General features: G+C 49.2%; 1 protein-coding gene across 3 annotated transcripts in view; it reads right to left on the bottom strand.

The window, feature by feature from the left end:
* The window catches only part of LOC103091784 (mineralocorticoid receptor), a 131980-nt gene that overhangs the window by 13730 nt on the left and 95005 nt on the right, over positions 1–23245 (bottom strand). For all 3 annotated transcript variants that reach the window (XM_032956467.2, XM_076067781.1, XM_076067782.1), the window contains exons 5-7: positions 21810–21954; positions 10872–11002; positions 8930–9084 (exon numbers count right to left, since the gene is read on the bottom strand). In XM_032956467.2, the coding sequence (XP_032812358.2) occupies positions 8930–9084; positions 10872–11002; positions 21810–21954 (431 nt within the window). The remainder of the gene's footprint in view (positions 1–8929; positions 9085–10871; positions 11003–21809; positions 21955–23245) is intronic.

Here is a 23245-nt window from a genome sequence, read left to right as displayed (position 1 = left end):
CATGTACTGATGTTGGTGACCGTTGCATAATAAAGTGCAAAGTACTATGCCATGTACACCATGCGGCAGCCTTACAATAAACGTACATGATTAATGTGGTCTACAAAATGTTCTTATATCGCCTTGTGTGCAATGCATGTGTGTGTGTGTGGTGTGCAGCTTGCATCTGAGGTTGGCTTCCCACCCCCTCCTTATGTATCTGAGAAGAAACGGGCGAGGTTCAGAACCATGGCTCATACAGCTGCCGTGTCTGCGCAAGGTATCCAGCAAAGATCTTCTCAGAAATCCCAGCTGACAGAGGATGTGTTCTTGCCAGGTGAGCGAAAGTGGCGGGTGCCTTACTTGCCGCACCTCCGATTAGCGCGGCTGGCTACGTGCGGTGCGGAACAAGTTCAACGTACGTACGTTGCCAACGAAATATCCCACCCCCTTACGACTGAAAAGGCTTACCACAGCCTCTGCTCAAGAAGGTCCCGAGAGGCATTCGTCGCTGCAAGAACGAGTGGCAGCCATGCATTTCCGGGGACGTCACGAATTAATTCCGTCAAAAGAGTAACTTTCAGTAACCATTGCAATTGACGACCTGAAGGAGAAGAATATAAATCTGTTCTCTGACTCCAAAAGATCAGGTCTGCCACTTTGCTGAGCATTTCTTCGAGGAAGGGCGAAGCCCCTCAACCCAAACGGCCTAACGGGGCAAGGGGAGGTTGACCCTTCTTGTACCGCAGATCGTCAAATTCTGGAGGAGGTAGCTGCCCCCTGAGAGTGGCTCGTATGTACGTCTGCTGAACGTCTGTCGCACCGTACATAGCCAACCGTGCTAATCGGAGGTGTGGGGGAAGGTCAACAAACTAAACACGAAAAAGCAGTTCTCAACAAAATGAGTTTCAATCTAGATTATTTAAAAGTGCGTAGCTCCAGTAGCTTCCTAATATCGGAAAGGAAGAACGTTCCGGACGGCCGCAGAAGCAGCACATCTGATATGCTGTTTGCAAAGTAGGTGCGAAGAGCGATCCGAGGTCAGATAAAGCGCTGGGCAAATATGACTTCCTGTTGAGGCAGGGTGGCGATTTTGTACAGGCTGATCTGTATCATATTACAGCTGGCTGGGCCACATGCTGGTTGCTTCAGGCTTGAGAGGATGCCCTGGTGGTCCCCTCTGTAAGATGGGGGTACCACACCAGGGCATCTCCCTCCTCAGTGTGCCAGGAAATATCATGGCAAATATAATTTGAAAACGCTTTGCTTCGGAATGCAAAGGTCACGGTGTTGGAGCCCCAGTGTCGTTTAAAGCAGAGATGGTCCTGCATGTATGCCAAATTCTCTGTCTGTCTGCTACAGCAGAGGTGTCAAGACTTCAGCAGAACCTACATCTCTGCTTTATTGACGTAGTTAAGACCTAAGATACAATCAAGAGACAATGTGTTTTGGTTGTGATCCATGCTTTGGGACTCCCTGAAGGTAAGCAGGGCCAGGTAAAGCTGCATAACCATGAATTAGACTCATTCCATGTTCACCTTAGTGCAACAGTGATGTCCTCTGTCTCCTACACTATGTAGCATCTTTTTTTTTTTAAAAGCCTTCCACGGCTGCATCAATTGAATTTGCATCTGGTAGAAACAAAACGTACAGTCAAGCGGCTTGTTCGGCCAGATAAAGGGGGCTCAACGGACATGAAGATCTAAGGTGACGGCAGGGATTACAGAGGAGTGGATTGGCTGATGGCTGGCACCCGTGGTCTCAAGATCGGTCTCTGTGGAGGACGCTCGTGAAGGACGCTACTGGCGCAGTTGGCAGCAGCCGTCCTCTATCAGCAAACTAAGGCAGGGGAGCGATGCTCACATCAATGATCAGAGCGCCAGAAAGCTCAAACACAGCGAGTTGGCACAACATTGGGGTTTGCAATTGGTGCATTTGGCCGTACTCGCAGTGAGCTAACCCACAATTCCTGGGTCTCTCCCGTGACTTCTTGTCGGGGAGCCTTTGACGCTTCACGTGGCCTCAAAGTGCACCTCGTCTGGCATTGTGGTGATGTGACCACCACTCAATGGTGAATGACAATTGCTCTTGTTACTGCTTGCGCATGTGCAAGTGTGCGTGTGTGTGGATGTGTGGGGAGTGGTGGTGCAGCGGTTATAACGCAGCTGAGCTATGAACCCGCCGACCTATGACGGAAATCTGAAGTGGTTCTGGGCCTCTTCTAGGTAGATTTAGCCTGAAATGAGTAACTGGTGCAGTGTGTAAACATCAGTATTGGGGAGACAAAAACGGCGGGATGTGGTGCTGGCCACACTCCTCACTCGTGCGCCATGCCGGACTTCATAGGTGTGCACAAACAGCACTTGCCCCAACAGCCTGTTAACGGCTATACGGGGAATCTTTGTCTTTGTGTGTGTGCAACAAAATTGTGTATCAAAGCACCCAACGTTGTGGTGACATTTCCTTCGCTCCTGGTTACAAAACTTCAAGGGTGGTTGCCCTGCTGGGGAAGGTAGCATCGCTTGCTAATGAATCCAAAGGTTAAAGAGCTATTTGTTTGAAGGCGACCTTATAGACTGAGGCTGGCATTGAACTTTAGTATGACAAGTTGGGTAAAGATTTACCGCTTGCAGCCTGTTTTGCTTGATCAAAATCACTTTGAAGGGAGCCGGCGAGTGGGGAATATGAATAATGCTTTGACCCTTGCAACAAAAGTGGGCTCGGGTTTTTTAAGCTTTGGCCTGCAAACAATTAATTGGGAGAAACAAATTTATATGGCTGCAACTTTGATGAATCAAAAGAAAATTAGGAATAAAAAAACTTCAAAATTCAAAAAAAGACATCTACTCTAGATGATGGCTTTTTAAATGTTGTTTGTTTTTATACTCCACTGCCTTCATCTTGTCCCTCGTGAGTAAAGTGCAAGGGTTAAATTACCATGAATGATGTATTACAGATAACAATTGAAGTTTGAATATGTATGTGTATATTCATGTATGTGTATATTATTTGGCCCGTGATGCTTAATTGTATACATTCAATTCATAAGCCCACAATCCATGCATTAAATTGTGTGTGTAAGAATCGACAAACTACCATTCATGCAAATGATATACCTACACAGTAACACTGTACTTGGACTGATGGAAGCGAATGAGATATGACCGATGAGACAAAAGCAGACGAGACAGACAATATAAATGGGACAAGAAAAAACGGGAAAGAAAATAAGATATTTTGCATTGAACAATGAACCTGGAGCGATGGCGATTCATCTAACAGTGAGGGCAAGTCGGGGGAGGCTATGGTCATTCGTTAAGATGCCTGAATTGACGCAGCAAGTTGTACAATTAACTTATTTCGCACCGTACATAGCCAACCGTGCTAATCGGAGGTGCGATGTGCGTTGAGTTCCCTTTTCGGCATAGAAATCTAATTTGATCCAATTCGCTGTGAATGAAAAATATCTGGGCAAAAATAAACGAGCTTGGGAAAGGGTGGCTAAATTGAATTGATGCAATTAATAACAAATGAATTGTGCATCAATCACCGATTAAACATTACCAATGGAACAAACTGAACTCTAATAAGATACCCACATCCAAGACGACCCATAATGGACAGTGGCGCAATTGGTGGGCAAATTCACAATGATGAAATGACCATTTAAGGACCCCTAAATGAAATCTGCAAATTGTTTTCAGAAAGGATTTGAAAGGAAGAGCGCGACAACAATCACATTGACGAGTGGCGGCTGCCGATTCGTAGCCCTGCTGCGATTGCCACGGGATCGAGAGAAAGCATATTGCATGAGCTCGTTCTGCAAGCAATTGCGCGGGGGTTTCAATGCGCGTTTTATAGACCATTGAAATGCCCATGAAAGTTTGGTGGACAAGAGCATCCAGCGGGCAGGATCAGATTAAGTGGTGAATCAGAGGCGCTGAAGGATGTTGTTGAATTCCATTAAAGCCTTACGTCCTTGCTTGTGTTTTTAGACATTCCACGTACAAATGTTTTCAAAACAATGCCCAGGATCCGTGTTTTGCAGCATTTTTTGGGCTGATGAATGTGGAACCATCATCCTTAGGTATTTGCAGACGCTTTCTAATGAGCAACGACAGTGCTGCACCTTGTTCACAACATATACACACACATATATACACACACATATATATACACACACACACAGAGACCCCATTATCACATGCCACTGATGCTAGTCATAGCCAGGAATTGAACTCAGGTCGCTGAGTTTGTAGTGCAGTGCACTAACCATGACCCCACTCACACAGAGACCAACACACACACAACAACAACCGCCATTCAACACTAAGTGGCGGTGACGTCAGCACGACGCTTGTGCCAGGCTATGTGCACGTTGAGGCCACGTGAAGTGTCGAATGCCTGCTGGCAGGAGGTCATGGGACGGATCCAGGTACCACGGGTCGACTGACTGAGATGACTGGCTGATGCACCACCTGTGCCCCCTACTGTGCCAACTTGCTGTGCTTTAGCCACCCGGCGCTCCACTTGTTGTTGTGAGCGTCGCTCCTCTGCCCTCCGTTGTTGTTGGAGGGCGACTGCCTCCAACTGTCCAGTAGCGTCCTTCACGAACATCCTCCACAGAGGCCAATCTTGACACTGCTGGTACCAGTCATCGGCAAGTCCACTCAGCTCCACATCCTCCTATACCACATCACTCCATTTCGTCTCTAGCCCGTGCCGCACCCGTTTAGCCCCCTCTATCCGGCCGAACAAAAGCTGTTTAAGAATGCGGTGGCTGGGCATGCGGACGACATGACCCAGCCAACGCAGCCTTGCCTGCCGAAAGAGCTCACTGATGGGACTTTGTCCAGATCTTTCAAGGATTTGTGAGCTCCTCACACAATCCAACCTGGTTAAACCCAGAATGAATCGTAGGCAGGACAGCCGAAATGTTTCTAACCAGAAAAGATTTCCCATTAGCGGGGTCCACGTTTAGCAAGCGTAGAGAAGGGAGGGAATGACCGTGGCCCAGAAGACCTGAAGCTTCGTGCGGAGCGACAGACCAGGTAGCTTCCACACAGCGTTATGTAACCGATGAAAAGATATTGCCGCACGACTGATTCGGAGTGAGACCTCTGCTGTCAAACCGGAGCCGATCATGAGCACACTGCCCAGGTATGGGAAACTCTCCATTCTCTCCACAACTGCCCCATCACCAATTGGGAGTTGTGGGGGTAGAGTGTCCAATGGTTCAAAATACCCGGGCAGGTGCTTAGTTTTGGTGGGGCTGATGGTAAGGCGCCATCTCTTAGTGGCACGCTCCAGGTTCAGCAGCAGCGCCTCCAACTCCTCCGAGTGAGCAGCAATTACAAGATCATCGGCATACATAACGTGGTTTACCAATAAGGAGCCATCCCTTGACCGCATCCGGGCATCGATCAGCCTCCCATTGTATCTGTACCAGATGGAAATTCCCCCGGTACAGCCATTGAAGGCTTCCCGAACTACGTGGTCGAAAAATATGTTAAATAATGTGGGAGCCAGAGGACATCCCTGTCACACTCCAATGGCTCCGACTCCCAGCCACGTAGTTTTACCCGGGCCCACGCACCATCATGAAGGTCCATAATGATTGTGAGCAGAGGGTCAGGGACTCCGAAAGCATGAAGAATGACCCAGAGCCCAGGCCTACTGATGGTATCATACACCTTTACCAAGTCAATAAAGCAGAGATGTAGGTTTTGTTGGAATTCCCTACACCTCTGCTGTAGCAGACGGACAGAAAATATGGCATCTGTGCTGGACCGCCCTTTCCTGAAACCGCATTGTGGCTCCGCAAGCCTCTCCTCAGCGTGCCTGGCAAGGCGATGTTGAATAATCCTTGCCAGGACCATTCCCGACACACTGAGGAGGGAGATACCCCTGTACTGTAACAATCCGTGTGGAATCTGTCCAGTGGTCCAGACTGTTGTTATAATGTCATGTAGGGCAGTCTGTGCACAAACGCCACCCTCCCTCAGCATTTCACTTTGGAGATCATCTCTGCCCGGTGCCTTTCCTGGTCTCAGTCTCTGGATCGCCTTCAGTACTTCCTCAACAGCTGGCACCTCAGCCAGCCACTCACAGGGGGTGACTTCTTCTTCCAATATTTGAGACACCGCAGCCTCAACAGGGTCATCCCCACTTTGTCCCACGATGTTTTCCAGGCTGAGGAGTTTTTCTTCCCTAGAACATCACAGAAATACTCAGAAAATCTGTAAACCTGTTCCTGGGGGTCGGAGATTGGATCACCATTCTTTCCCCTAATGATGGTAATAGGTGTGGAGCTGCAAGTTACTTTTTAGATGGCGTTAAACAGCGATTTGTGATCGCGGGCCATTGAGGCAGACTCCATGTCCTCAGCAACCCGCGACCACCAACCATCCTTGCAGCACCTCACGGCTCTCCGAACCTCTGAGCGAAGGCTGCGGTAAGCCTCCTCATTCTTTGACGTGGGATGCTGTAGACAATGAGAGTGGGCCTGCGCTTTTTCTCAGCCAGCCTGAACACCTCCTCTGTCAGCCAGGGTCTCTGGGGAGGTCTGGACCGCGTACCCAAAGCAGCCATTGCAGCTGCATGAGCCACAGTCCTAAACCTCGCCCTTTTCCCCTCGACATCTGTAGTGGGGGACGATGCCAACCCCAGCCGCAAGCAATGATGACATTTCCGCTTGTAACTTTAATCAGCTAGCTGAGACCAGGCCACCTTGGGTTTGAATGGGGTCCTGGGTGTACACCCACCACCGGAGTGGAAGAATGGCAGGCACATCTTACAGATGACAAGTCGATGGTCAGTGGGCAGATCAGCTCCACAGTAGGTCCTGGTGTCAAGGAGATGGGCTCGCATGCGCTGTTCCGTCACTATGTAGTCCAGCAGATGTTCTTGCTTGGACCCTGCATGCATCCATGATGTTGTGTGGATGCGCTGATGCCAGAACAGCGTGTTGGTAATTACAAGCCCATGGGCTGCACAAAATCTAGCAGCCTCCTACCGTTGTTATTGAGCTGATCTGGCCCATGCCTTCCAATCACTCCAGACCAGGTGCCAGCATCATGACCAACTCGGGCATTGAAGTCGCCCAACAAGATGACTCTATCCCGAGGGGTCACTTTAGCTAGCACTTGTTACAGGAGGTCATAGAAGGAATCTGACTCATTGGCCTTGCCTGCATCCCTCCATGGATGTTCGTCTTCGGTGGAGGCATAAGTAACCACGACCACCACTCCTTGGCTCCGGTTGATGGGACGGCGAGCCCAAAGTAGCCTGGGGCTTACCGCTTCCCACACCTCACCGCCATGTTCCCACGCCCCCTTCATTATTATGTTCAGAAGAAGAGCCACTCCCTGTTGTTTGGCAGTCTCCTGCCCTGAGTAGAGGACTGTCCACCCCTCATGGTGGCAGGAGCAAGAGCCGGTCCACCAGACCTCCTGATTACCACAGAGATCCAGGCGGTACCGGTCCAGCTTCCGACAAAGGAGTGGCAGCCTCTCCTCTGAAGTGAACGTTCTAACATTCCACATGGCCACCCGCAGTGGTTTTTCGTTGTTTCTGGAGGAGCCCCGAGGGTAGAGAATCAATCTCCTGGCTCTGCCAAATGGGGTTTGGCCAGGAGACGTCATAGACGCCTGTCCCCTCGGGGGCTCCGGCACAAGCTTAATTAGATATTTTAGATGTGGTTTTGTGGTAATTAATTGAAGGTGGAGGGGTTACCAGCCCCTCACCTCCATCCAGAGCCCCCATTTGGCCGCTGTGGTGGTTACAAATGCCATATGGGGAATGGCGGTCCGGCACCAACGAGGAGGTAGGGGGTTGTTTTTTCTGGACAACACACACACACACACACACCGGCACACACATGCAAAAAGACAAAGATCCCCCGTATAGCCTTAACAGACTGTTGGAACAAGTGCTGTTAGCGAGCACCTAAGAAGGCCGGCATGGCACACGAGCGGGTGGGTGGCCAACACCACACCATTGTCTCCTCAGTTCTGATATTTAAACATCCCGCTCCAGACATTCATATTGAAGTTAAGTCAACCGAGGGGAGGCCCAGGACCGGTTCAAATGTTTGCTGTCACTTTTATTGGTCATGAGCTGGATTCAAACTCGGATCGCCAAGTTTATCACGCAGTGTGCTAACCACTATACCACCACTCCCCGATACACACGCACGCAAACACACAGACGCACAAACACACAGACGCACAAACACACAGACGCACAAACACACAGACGCACAAACACACAGACGCACAAACACACAGACGCACAAACACACAGACGCACAAACACACAGACGCACAAACACACAGACGCACAAACACACAGACGCACAAACACACAGACGCACAAACACACAGACGCACAAACACACAGACGCACAAACACACAGACGCACAAACACACAGACGCACAAACACACAGACGCACAAACACACAGACGCACAAACACACAGACGCACAAACACACAGACGCACAAACACACAGACGCACAAACACACAGATGCACAAACACACAGACGCACAAACACACAGACGCACAAACACACAGACGCACAAACACACAGACGCACAAACACACAGACGCACAAACACACAGACGCACAAACACACAGACGCACAAACACACAGACGCACAAACACACAGACGCACAAACACACAGACGCACAAACACACAGACGCACAAACACACAGACGCACAAACACACAGACGCACAAACACACAGACGCACAAACACACAGACGCACAAACACACAGACGCACAAACACACAGACGCACAAACACACAGACGCACAAACACACAGACGCACAAACACACAGACGCACAAACACACAGACGCACAAACACACAGACGTGTGCGCACTCGCAGAGAGATGCACGAGTAGAAAAAAACGAACACGACTCCAAAACCGACCCCTTACGTCATGCATGGAGTCGAGCATCTTGGTGAGCTGGTAGAATCTCTTCCAGCCGTCGGCCGTGTTATTCTTGCTGATGACCACCTTGTTGAGCTCTCGGATGTAGTTCATGCGCATCTCGTTGAAGAACGCCTGCGTCTTGAGGCCCTCCTGGGGGACTGCGTCACAGGACGGGCGCCGCGTCACGTTGAGCCATCTGCGCCACCACCAACCACCACCACCAACTACTAACCACCACTAACCACCACCAACCACTAACCATCACCACCAACCACTAACCACCACCACCAACCACTAACCACCACCACCAACCACCACCAACCACTACCAACCACCTACCACCACCAACTACCAACTACCAACCACCACCACCACCACCAACCACCACCCACCACCCACCACCAACATCACCAACTACCACCAACCACAAACCACCAACCGCCATCTACCACCAACATCACCACTCACACCACCAACCACCACCAACCACCACCAACCACCACCAACCACCACCAACCACCACCACAAACCGTCACCCACCACCAACCACCACCAAAACCACCAACCACCACCCACCACCACCAACCACCTACCACCACCACCACCAACCACCTACCACCAACCACCTACCACCACCAACCACCACCAACCGCCACCCACCACCAACCACCAATAACCACCAGCAACCACTAATAAACTACCTACCACCACCAACCACCACCACTCACCACCACCAACCACTAACCACTAACCACCACCACCCACCACCACCAACCACTAACCACCACCACCACTACCAACCGGCACCCACCACCAACAACCTACCACCACCAACAACCACTACCAACCGTCATTCACCACCAACCACCACCAACGCCACCCACCACCACCAACCAGCTACCACCACCACCTACCACCACCACTAACCGTCACCCACCATCAACCACCACCAACACCACCAACCACCACCAACACCACCACCAACCACCAACAACCACCACCACCCACCACCACCAACCACCTACCACCACCGCCACCACTTACCACCAACCACCACAACCACCACCAACCACCACCAACCACTCGCACGGCTACACAGCCTCAGCAACTCTGGGCACGTGACAAGCGGTGGCCACGCGATGCGCCGGCGCGCGTTGCCGGCCAGAGTGATGGAGCGCTACGGCGTGCCAGGAAAACGACAACTAAATCAACGTCATTGTGGTGTGCACGCTGGCTGGCATCGTGACGTGGCATCGCCCGCCAAATGAGATTTGCAACTTCGGGATATCCGTGACGTGAGCGGAATGTTTCTGGTACTGTTTTAAATGCGCCATAATACGGTTACGTAGTGTATAACGTACATTCAACGCACGGGAATGCAATGTGTAGTACGCAGAATGGTTTCTTAGCTGTAGAGCGAGCGGCTCGCAATTCGCGAGGTTGCGAGTTCAAATCCTCATCGTGGCCCGACTCAGCCCATCATCCCTAAATCTGTGCGCGGGAGTCAACTGTGGCTGTCCTATGGGTAGACGCCCCCACCTCCACCACCCACCATCATGAACATGAGGAATTTCTACCACTGGCTCCTGCAGGGCTGTACACTGCAGGATGATGAGCACCGATGCATCGATGCTCATTTGGTCAGAAGATCTCTTTGATCTTTGGATGTCTACTAACACACAATGGAATAACCCTTCCGTCGCATATTTCATAAAAAAAGAAAAACGCTTCAAGCATTGCACCTACGATGCCCGACGTTCTCATCGTGGCTTTTCGTGATTCATCGGACATGCCTAAAGCTGAGATGTGCAAACGATGGCACCCTGACAGGATGGAGGTAATGGCACGTGCTTATATGCCCGTTATTCATCCCAGGAGCCTGACGATTGTCCCAGACTCCTCATCGATTGAGTGCCGCCAGCAGATGGCCCCCAGGTTCCCTCACCTGTGTTGAGGAGCATGATCGCCTTCATGCAGAGGAACTCTTCCTGTGTCACCTGCAGGAGGCCAAACTGTTTGAACACCTGCTGCATGCCCAAGCACAGCTCGTACATGGCCGACTGCTGCATGCGCTGCCTGTGAATGCACACAAAGACAAGATGCAAAGACAGAGATTCTCTGTATAGCATTCAACATCCTGAGGGCAAGTGCGATGAGTGACCACCTATTAAGGCTGAGTCCAACTTCGGGAAAGCCCAGGACCCTGCCACTGATGTTAGCCTTGGCCGGGAATTGAATTCAGGTCGCAGGGTTTCTAGAGCTGTATGCGAACTGCTACACCACCACTCCACACACACACCCCTCCCTGAACATGGCAGCAGATTCCCGGGGAAAAAATGCTGTTGAAAAATGGCCATGGGTGCTGCGATATGCCAAAGGAAAAACACATACGACAAAGCTCCCCTGTGCAGCCTTAGAGAGACGGATGGGCAAGTGCTGTCAGCATGCACCTATGAAGGCTGTAGACTGGCAATTGGGAAGATGTTGTGGCTGAGACTTTCACCCGGTTTCTTGTGTCTCCCCAAATTTTGATACCTACACAGCAACGTGGCGAATGCACATGCACCAACCTTTCATAAGCATTAGCCACGCAATGATATATCAAGCCATTGTAATTTATCATTACGCTCAAGACGCACACATCGAATCGTACGCGCGGGATGGATTATTTACACATTATTATAATTATTTTGAAATTATATGCCAATGCGAGGTTTAGGCTAAAGCAGAGAATGAGACTTTACACACGAGAGAGACAATGCGAACGAGACGGCAAAAACAAGACCAAAAAAATTTACAAAATCATTTGCATCAAATCGTGACCCCAAATCTTGACAATTCATCAAATCACTGTGTGGGTGAATCGTTGCACGGTTAACATTATTATCATCATTAAGCATGCAACTGCAACAAACACAGACAAACGGCAAGGATAGGCGTGCGGCCGCGTATTAAATCCATCTGTGGCTCGCTCGAGAGTTTGGGGCGAGTGCACGTGCCTCAGTGACCTAAGAGGCAAGGATGTTAAGGTCAAGCATAGAGAGAGAGAGGGGCAACCACGAGGGGAAGAGAAACGCTGTGCGGATGGCAGCATGGCTGTTCTCTCCACCATGGGCCCCAACTCCCCCGCATTTAATCACCGAAGAAATCAACAGATGTGCGCCGCTTCCCTCAAGGCTACAGCTAATGGATTAAAGTGGTCGACTGAATCAATCTCTTTTTTTATAATGCAGCAGAAAATCACCTTGTGTTGGACTAAACTATTTTTTTTTATCTTACACAGGAACGCCTCACTGAGTGCCAGGCTACTTTTTCTGCAGGACTGTCCATTGGGATGTTTGGCAGATCCTTGGGAGTTCACATGGGAGGAGGATAACACTCAGAGCACAGCACAGATGGATTCAAGAATCCATTGCCGTACCACCATCTCCTGGCCACCTCGCAGCCCAAACCTCCAACACCTGATATTGCCAGGCGGTCTCCCGTTCAACGACAAACCAGGATCATCCCGCTTAACCCCGGAGATCTGACAAGATCGGGCGTGTTCAGCGTGATTTGGTTGTAGGAATAATAAGCAAAATGGTAATGCCAGGGCTTTTGTGGCTGCACTGTATAACCCTCCGACGTGCGTTCACGTTGCACAGCCCGAGAACACGTCGGAGAGCCTCACGCGCGATCATATTCCAGTGTGTGGTCTGGCACAAGCCCACGTGGCACGGATGGACTTTCAGCCTCACCAGCATCCACAGCGTTGGAGAGACAGCGTGCGGTTTTCGTTCGAGAGCGACACTGCTCGTGGAAAGTGCAGGAATGCAAGGTTGCCTGGAGACCAAATGGTATTTGCAAGGTCGGGGTGACACGAGACTTCCCCTTAGGTGGAGCCAGGCGACACGGAGGTGTTTTGTGTCCTCGAATACGGCAAATGAGCAGCGTCTACCCAGCGGTGCAAAAGTGGAATTGAGAGAGTGCAGCTCTGCATAATAAAATACAAATCTGAATTTGCAAAGTGTCCAAATACAGGCGCATTTCAAGACGACGTGACACGAGGCAACCACGCACACATGATGAGTACACGCAATAGGAATGAAGTAAAATACAAACAAAAACTAAATCGCAAAAGCATGAGTTGGGCAGATTGGAAATAGTTTACATTTTTGCAGCAGCAGGAGGTTTATGGGGCTCATGGGTAGCATGAACGTGTGCCCAGTCAGCACCTCTGAGACACGCAAACTCAATCTGGATGAGATGAGAAATCGTCAGGCTCGTACTCTGGAATCTGCAAGGGCTTCTCAGACCAGCAGCACGATTTGGTGGTCTCAGCATAGTCACTTTACTTCACAAATTCCAGGATAAATTAGAGTGCCTGAGCTTGATGTGTCCCTAATCACGACAAATACAACCAGCCAGGAAATTCCCTGTTGGATGGCAAAGTATTTAGGTGACAGGGCTAAGGTCTATTGATTGGGGGAAGTCCCACGCTGCCCTATTGGCAGGATTGGCCATTAATTCTGGGAAATCTCAGTGTAATTGTTGCCAGGCTAAGCTAATGAAGGTAGTTACAAAAAAAACGTTAATATACAGTAACAGGCATATTTTAGCGATGAGATATCTCGAGAAAAGCAGCATCCTACACTGCAGTAAGTGTGTGCTCGTCCTCACACAAACAACCACATGGCTATTGTGCAATAACAACTATAAACGCGCAATCCAAACAACGCCCACGATATTAATTGTTCCGCATGCGACAGTGGTTAAAGGAAATGGATACGGGGAAAACCACATGAATGACGGCATGAACCAATTGTAAAACAAGCGAGAGCTTACTTGAAACGTTCATTTTTTTGCAAAACGTGTGTCTTGGGTTACTTACCTCTTCATTAAAAATTCTATTTTTATTCTTGGAAATGGGTCACTCACCCAGAGGGCACTCTACGATCCACTGACATGCACTGGGGCTCTCTGAAATTCCCCTCGCCAGCAAATGCAGTTACTGTAATTGAATACACGGCTGTAGGGGCAACTCTTCCATTACCTTTACAGAGCACTGTGAGCGCCTGGCTGCGTTTTAGGGGCCTATAATAGATCATGCCACTCGTTCGAGCGGGAATCCCAGGCTGCGCCCTCTCAGGATGGATGTGCGCACACACACACACAGCGGTGCCAACCGCTGTGGGCGCAGGATTCCTCCCGGTTTCTCGACAGCACCTCACCTCACCTGGCAATGGGCAGCAGGGGTGACGAACGTTATAAAAGGAGGCTCGCGCAAAACGGTTATTTACGGAAGGGGCTGCTTGATGCGGCGAGGGTGTCATGCGCGATACGCGTGGCGTTAAACTGCCGCGCGTACTGCGCCGTTCAATGCACGGTTTGAAGTGTCTCGTGGTGGTGGTGGTGATGGTGGTGGTGAGCTTCGCCGAAGAGAGAGAGAAAAAAATCGCCAGGATGCGCTGAATATCGTCATATCTCGGATGCTAAGGGGCATCCCATGTGGTGGGCAGCAGAGGGCAGTGCAGCGAAAATCCATGGTTGCCTTGTACCTCTATGCTTCTACGCCCATGCCCTCGGATTCTAACACACACTGGAGCAGCCTGGTGAAGTAAGGTCAAATAATCCCCATGACCTGCAACGGCGTGGAGACGCCCTCTCCCGGCCCGTGCACAATGTCGATATTCATCTCCCCGTGTCGGAGCCTATGAAGTCAATGTTTTGTTAAAGTACAAGAATAAACACTGAACCCAAGTGCTGTGTTATGCCTGCATGAAGGAAATTACCAAGTGGCTGGGTGTCTCAGAAATTAGAGCCCTAAAGCTCGTACCACTGTGACTCTGGGTTCTCGAGTATAGCGAGTTCACTCTCTCAGCCCAGTCGTCCTTGATTGCACACACAAAAACCATAACATTATATTCGGTATAATTTAGCTAAATTCTATTTTTGAACGTCATGCAACAAACGATCTCATAGCAGGGCGTGTGGGGAAAATTTGCCACCGACTGTGTAAAGGATATGAGAGAAAAAAACATGTCACTTTAAATGTTTTCAGGAGGATTAATGTGAAAAAAGTCTCTTCCCGTAGCCACTCTCGGAACAGTGCTCTGCAAAACTTCAGAATGGATTCTGCATCTCATGACGAGGTGCTGATGACAACATTGGGGAGGGGAGGGGGAATTGAGAGACCCCCCCCCCCATCCCAATTTTTGTGAGATATAATATAAAGTAAATGCCATTCGCTGTTCCTTCCCCCAGATGTGGAAGGAAGATCCCCCTCACATTGGGGGCCTCCCACGGTAAACATTTTTTTTTTACCAAATCTCTACCGCAGCTCTTGTGGAAGCTCACGTGGTGCGCGCCACAGCCAAGGGCAGCATAGTAAATCTAAAGCAGCGACTACAATGCATTTTCCAAAGATGCTTGTTCCTTTATTCATTTGACTATTTAATTACTAATTTATATACTCGCTTTGTTATTAGCTTCCGAACGACTGCCCGCCCTCCCCCCCCCCCGCTTCAGGTTTTTTTTTTTTGCCAAAGATTGTCCCGGTGGGATTCCGCGCCAGGATCCGCGTGGCCAGACCCCGGCGGGCGAGTGAGAGCGAGAGAGAGCGAGAGAGCGTGCTGTGAGCCAACGTCCAAAAGTCACGTCGACCCGGATGCTTGCACCCCGTTTGAAAATGTTGCAATTTATAACGGCTCTCGCCCGACGCCAAGGAACCGTAACCCGGGGTCCGCGCCACGTGGCAGCCTCCCCGCCCCCCGTGGGGGGGGGGGGGGCCGGGAGGCCTCGGCGGCATGCCCGGCACGGCGTGCTGTAATTATTTCAATATTTGCGGCACGGCGGCAACGCGCAATTAAGAAGAAAAAAAAAGGCATAGCGCGCGCTCCCCCCCGATTGGGGCAACATTTTGCGAGAGCTCGCACGAGGAACACGGGGCGAGCACGCGGCGCGCGCGTCGGCGCGTTCGGAATTAAGGGCATGGATCGCTCGCGTTCAAACCGCGTGGCAGCGCAACCGAGGAGGAGCGGAGCGGGTGTGCCGTCCCGACGAAATGGTGTCACGCGGCCGACGGGGTTGCTTCCGGAAGCAACCCCGTCGCCGCAATCGCCGAGATGCCTCCGCAAAATTGCAACCAAAAGCCACGCGCATCACGTTTTGTCCAGCCAAGCCACCACGAACACGGGGAAGCGCTGTGACCTTTCCGCGCGACCCACGTGTTTAATCGCTGCTGGCCGTTCCCGCTGGCTGGCTCACACGGCCATTATAAAACACACACGGCCATTATACGTGCCACTTCATCCGCGCGGGTTAAACCGCCTGGTCCGCACAGCCTCGCGGTTTAAGACCCTTGCCGCCGGCCAGACGTACCCGAGTACACGACATGACGGCTGCATTGTGCAGTCCTGCCTCTTGGGTTTCGGGTTACCGCAGTGGGACGTGATGGAAAAAGGCCCGAGCGTATCGTCCGAGCGTGAGGCGTGCGCAGTAAAAGGCGAACCTTCATGAGCACTGGTGCCTCCGCTATGAGTCTTCTTATTTTGTACGGCATGGAAGCAACAGTTCGCATAGATGATGTCATAGTTGCATGTTAAGGTCCTTCAACAAATCCAAGACAATGGCAGATGCGTTATGGATTGCAGCGATACCGCGTGCGTGGATCCGCCTTAGTGGAGAGCAGTGGCAAAAGCTTGAAATGTACGTACATATGTTGGGACTTCTTTCGCACCATACGTAGCCAACCGTGCTAATACGCGGCGCATGCAGCAGCTGCTAAAAAAAAACCCAATTATTTTTTTTCTCATCACAAATCCGTTAATTTGCGGCTCTATATTAACACTAAAAGGGGGATAAGTGCGTCATCAAAATTACATGCACACACACACACACGGCTCAAATTTTTATCCGCCAACTCTTGGTTGTTCCTAATTCCTAGAAACTGGCGCAAGCATTGTGAGTAGGTGTGAGGGAGATTCGGTTGCGGAGCGGCACGATGTGCACGCATCAGCAGTAAGGTCACACAAGCAGTACACTGCCTTGATGGGGTTAACGTGTGAGTAGAGCTCGCCGCTGCTTGGGACTTGCCTCCCCAGGTTGTAAATATCCACAGCGGGATCAATGACCTTGATATTCAATATACTTGCCAACAAAGCATCATTCAATGGATTCCTTAATTCCTTCATTTGCCCAGGAGAGCCTCACTAAGTCTCAGGACGTTTATTTCAGGGCTGGGGCCGGGAGGGGGGGAGGGGGCTGTTTCTTGAATTCATGGAATGCTTGGCCAATTCCACTAACGAGTGCTTGGCTTCACGTGGTGGGAGACAACCGGGGTGTGCCCGGAGTAAGCTGCAGTTCGACGGTCATTTGTTCGAAATTACGAAAGTGAGAGCTGTTTACCATCAAGGGCGTGTTTAAAAGTCCCCTTTACGTCGACTGGCAAGAGCAGTCCATTGTGTGCCGCGTTGTAGCCCACATGCCAATGGTTGACCGTCCGCCAAGCTCCTCGACAAACTTCCAAGAGAGCTTGGCAGCTCCTTGGTGACCCAGATGTAAGTTTGCAAGAGAAACAATCAGACCTCATTGGGCTGTTTGAATAAAGGATAGTGGCAGTGACTCTAGGAAAGAGCGACGGAGATAAACGACTCCACGAGTCATTGTGTTTGCTTTCTAATTTTGTTTTGCAATTGATCCCAATCTTCCTAGCCCCCCCCCCCCCCCCCCAATATATAGTACATAGTTACAGAATAATGCAGAATAATGCAAAGAGTAAGCTGGTGTGATCAGAAGAATAATGAAGGACATGCTGAGTGAGGATGATAAGAAGCAACAGTTAATGTGTTGTGTGATGAGGTGGCGTATGCAGGACGCATCCTAATAGGGTAACAGCTGGAAGTATGACGAAGATGATTCTCCATAACAGGTTTCTTTTTTTGGGGGTTATGATGATTCTGCAAGTTGCCCATGGAAGAGAATAGGGGACGAGGAAGTCAATCGGTCGGTGGGACAATGTCAGATTTCGGGATTAAACTTTCCACGGGCAACGCTGAAGATGACATCTGTCACGGGCATGAACTCTTGAGTTATGGGGATGTCAAGAGATGGATGGATGGATAGCCGCTCAGTCGTGCTGTGTAAATTGTTTAAGTTGTGGACTTCTAAGCCATGTTCCTAAAAAAGGCCACTAAATGAGATTTTGGAGGAGATTAGGGTTCGTGCACATGTGTGTGTCACGGTGACCTAAATGAAAAAAAAAATGTTCATCATTTTAATTCACATGCTGCTTGGCAACCAGCGAAGGCACAGAAACAAATGGAAAATTACCAGGAGCTAAATGTCATTTCCCTCCAAATAATTACAAACTTGTGTTAATTTTTGAGATGTTCACATAGCGCTTCACACATATATACACACATACACAAGTACAATTTTAATACTGCTGCTTCAGGAAACAGTGGTATTTCTGCCAAGACCTGCACATTAACAATTTAATAGGCACGCTCGCTACATGACTATGTTACGTTATATATATTTTTTAAACAAAACCGCCGCTCCATACTACGCAATGACACTTTTGTTGTTGTTAATATTACGATGCAAACTGCAGTAAAAGGGAATGGCCAGAAAACCGACGAAGCCGCCAGTGGAAACAATGATGCTGTCGCACGAGTAAACACAATCGTGAATAATCATAATCATAAAACTTGCAAAAAAATAAAAGAGTTGGGCCTCACGCCCGCGGTTTCACAGAATTGCGTCACAGTCGGCGATAATAAAAGTCCACATCTGCCCAACAATTTCAACCGCCCTGCGCAAACCCACAGTGTGCACGCGTTTTTTTTTTTCACGGTAATCTCCGGGCAGCGTCGCGTCAAAGTTTATTTGGCGGTGCCAAACGAATTAAAAAGGTGGCCTTAGATGTCTTGGGGTGAATGTGGCACGGGGGCTCGGCCGAGGTGCGCAACTCGGTGCCAATCAAGTCGGCGGTTGATGTCTCGTTGATCTGACCTAAGGCAACGGAGCCGCAGCCGATGTTATAACTGTGTACGGTGAACATTTAATCCCTTTCGCGAATATAATGAATCACTCTTTTCCCCCTGTAAATGATCAGGACGTCTTGTACTGCCTGTTTCGACAAACACTTGTGAAAGTTTTTCTTTTTATATAAGGGAGGAGATTGAACCACCTGATGTGGGTGCTACATGTCAGTGACGCGCCAATGGAAAAAAAATCTTCCCTTCATCAACCCTCCACATTGGCTGTGTTACGCTTTTAAAGTGCGAGAGACAGTCGGTTGACTCACAAAACACATTATATTTTTTGACGGCCGATTTGAATACTCGGGGGGGACGGGGGGCGAGGTGAGCGTGTCTGTCTGCGATGCTCAAAGTGGCCCTCGCTGATGTCCCCTGTGAACGTCGCTCGCGTCCAACGAGCAACAACTGTGGCGGTACAAACGTGCTCACGGGAAAGGGCGCCCAGTGACTGTCAAGACGTTCGAGTGTTTAGCAATGATTGTGTCGATACTATAAACGCATGGCTGGCATGCGCATGAGCGTCATCCAATTCCAGATGGTATTATCATTACATCCGTGTTGCTAAATCAGTCCGTCTGAGACCTTTTCTCTGAGCGAGTCGTTAACAGCGCCATTAACCCATGAATTCATCCAATTACTTTTCTCTCCTGTGATCCCATTATTAATTTCATAACTCAGGCCGTTAATCTCAACGAGTGAATGAACACATTAATTGTTTATTTTCACAAAGCTGAACGTAGGTCCGACAAAATATCTGTTTGTGATGGAGACCCGAAAATTGGACGTTCTAGAAAACAAAAATTAATAGAATGACTAAAAATGGCAGCAAACCAGCAATAAAAATATACTGTACGATAAAAATAGTTCCAAGTAAAATAATGAAAAAAATGTAAGTCCTGGGGAAAGGTGTTAGAGTTAAATAATGAAAAAAAAACATGACCTTAGGAAAACTATAAACATGAAAAATCAAGTCTAAAGATGTTTAATTATCCACTATAAAAGCTTATTCCCTTTACTCAACCATCAATTAACTGCCAAAACCAATCGATTATTAACTGTTGCAATCGCATATTACACAAACTAGCCTTTTGCCCGTCCAAGGATGGGTGTATTTCAGTAAATCTGAAACTTGCAAGCAAAAAGCAGACCGCGACGTGATATTCAATGCATCAATTCGTGTGCACTTTGTAAAGCCACGGTGACACAGACTTATTTTATTTAAAGGTTATAAATCCCGTAATCCCGTGTTCATCATGACGTCCTTTTTACTTCTATGTCTCAACAACAGCGTTACTGAGATCGCGTGACGTGAGGGTTCTGCCTTTGTAGTGAGGGTTGTGAGTTGACGCCGTGGAGGGGGGAGGAGGCGCCTCGCCCCCCCCCCCCCCATGTGGAGTGACGTCACCCGCTAATTAATATTAATGGCGGGGGGGGTGTCCATTTTGACAACATCACCTTTTCATGATCATTAATGTGGGGGGTTGTTCGATGTGGAGTGACGTCACCTGCTCATGATTATTAATGGGGGGGGGGGGGGTCCATGTGGGGGACGTCACCTGTTCATGATTATTAATGAGGAGGGCTGGCCAGCATGGAGTGACGTCACGCGTGGGACACACAGACATTCTTGGCTCATTAAAGTAGTAAATTCTCATCTAGAGTCATCTGCCCTGTGATAGTTGTTTTAAGAGAACTATAGGAAGAATCATGCATCCATAGGAGTTTGCATCAGCTGTCGAGGTTGTAGCGACACTTACACTTACAAAAAGAGGCGTTAGATCGTGTATGTGGGAAACCATGATTTTCAATTAATGTACAGTTAATGTTCAATGTCTAGGCATTTGACAAAGCACCAAATTAAAATAATCTTTAAAAAAAGATGTGGGACCTCCAAATCTTCAAAATTAAAATAATCATCAGGAGGAGAATCATTTCAGGCCTACTAAGCAGCACCAGTGAGCAAGGACTAGCTGGCTAATAGAGGCCTACTAGGTAGCACTGGTGAGCCAGGACTAGCTGGCTAATAGAGGCCTAGTAGGTAGCGTCGGTGAGCAAGGACTCTCTGGCTAATAGAGGCCTACTAGGTAGCACCGGTGAGCTAGGACTTGCTGGCTAATAGAGGCCTACTATGTAGCACTAATGAGCTAGGACTAGCTGGCTAATAGAGGCCTACTAGGTAGTACCGGTGAGCTAGCACTAGCTGACTAATAGAGGCCTAGTAGGTAGCATCGGTGAGCAAGGACTAGCTGGCTAATAGAGGCCTACTAGGTAGCACCGGTGAGCTAGGACTTGCTGGCTAATAGAGGCCTACTAGGTAGCACCGGTGAGCTAGGACTAGCTGGCTAATAGAGGCCTACTAGGTAGCACTGGTGAGTTAGGACTTGCTGGCTAATAGAGGCCTACTAGGTAGCACCGGTGAGCTAGGACTTGCTGGCTAATAGAGGCCTACTAGGTAGCACCGGTGAGCTAGGACTAGCTGGCTAATAGAGGCCTACTAGGTAGCACTGGTGAGTTAGGACTTGCTGACTAATAGAGGCCTACTAGGTAGCACCGGTGAGCTAGCACTAGCTGACTAATAGAGGCCTAATAGGTAGCATCGGTGAGCAAGGACTAGCTGGCTAATAGAGGCCTACTAAGTAGCACCGGTGAGCTAGCATTAGCTGGCTAATAGAGACCTAATAGGTAGCACCGGTGAGCTAGCACTAGCTGGCTAATAGAGACCTACTAGGTAGCACCGGTGAGCTAGCACTAGCTGGCTAATAGAGACCTACTAGGTAGCACCGGTGAGCTAGCACTAACTGGCTAATAGAGACCTACTAGGTGGCAACGGCCAGCTGCCGTTGGAGTGTGGCAACACTTACTCGTTGAAGATGAGGTCGGGAGCGAAGTAGAGCATCTGCCCATTGGCGAGCTTGTAGGACCTCCAGCCCATGGCAAAGGCCATAAGGCCCATCCATGAGTACTGAATCAGCGTCATCTGGTCGTCAATGTGCAGCTCCTTAAAACCTGCGGGCGGAGACCAACAGCACAACATCGCACACGTATCACCACACACTCTTGTTTCATGACACACCTCCTAAATAGAAACCTGTCTGCACTCATGATGGTTGTGTTGTTTGTGTGATATCCATGTTTTCATGGTGGCGGGGAGGGGGGGGGGACATTGTGTTTGTGGACGTGTGGATTGATCAACATCGGTGATGAATATCTGAACCACTCCTGGGCCTCCTTCTAGGCTGACTCAGCCTTAAATAAGCGAATGGTGCTGTGTGTACACATCAGCACTGTGGGGGGCAGAGGCTGCCGGGCGTGGTGCTGGCCAAATCACCCGCGTGCTACCGTGCCGCCAGATTTAATTGGTGCTTGTTAATAGCACGCCATATGTAGGGTATACGGGAGACCTTTGCATGTTTGTCTTTGGTTGACCTTCAAGGCATTATACACATTTTACAATCAATACTATGGGTATAATGTGTTGCTCTGTGAGCGTTCCATATTGATTTATATTATTATTTTATCTCATGATTCCAAGAGCACAATTGGAATACAATTGGTGGGAAAAAGACAAAAAAAACATCCCTTTTTCTTATTAAAGGACATTCAAACTCGTATGGGATAGCCACGGGACACGTACCTCGAGTACTTGTCGACAAAATATGAGATGAAAGTAAAGGTGCTGTATTCAACAGCAAAACATGACGGGAATCCCAGCAGGCCGTAACGAAAGGATGACCAATTGATAGTGACTCCCCTGAACATATTCTGCACACAACCATGCGATGACCGCCAGGCTTAAGAGAGCCGGGAATGTAGCACTTTCATTTTTGCAGCAGAAGATGAAAGACAACTTTTTACTAGTTTCATCGTTATTGGGACTCATCAGAACAAAATAGCCAACTGTTTGATTTTTCGGTTTGCAGTTTTCTTCGAGATCTGACAACTATTCCCAGCATCCTGCCCTGTCAAGATTTTAAATCCTATGATGAATGCTACCTTTTATACGTGCATGAAACAAAACTGTGTGTTCACATGCCTGTTTTTGTTTTCCTTATTTGAGATGTGGTGCTGACATAAGCATAGATATTCTGTTATTTTGTTTACAAAATTTTTATTGCAATTTTCTCGCGGCCAGCAGCGAGAGACGTATTGCTTCCGTGTACTCTCAAGCGACCGTGAATAACAAACTGCACGATGAATTGATGTCACTGACATATTAATGGAGAGTGGCATCAACGGAATGTACATTCGTGAAAACCCATCGCTGAATGCCAGAGTGGCCACGGGTCCCGTTAGTTTG

The sequence above is a fragment of the Petromyzon marinus genome, chromosome 18 (assembly GCF_048934315.1).
Source record: "Petromyzon marinus isolate PM22_M1 ecotype Great Lakes invasive population chromosome 18, UKy_Petmar_22M1.pri1.0, whole genome shotgun sequence".
NCBI classification, from domain to species: domain Eukaryota; kingdom Metazoa; phylum Chordata; class Hyperoartia; order Petromyzontiformes; family Petromyzontidae; genus Petromyzon; species Petromyzon marinus.
This window is presented reverse-complemented; position numbering and strand designations above follow the sequence as displayed.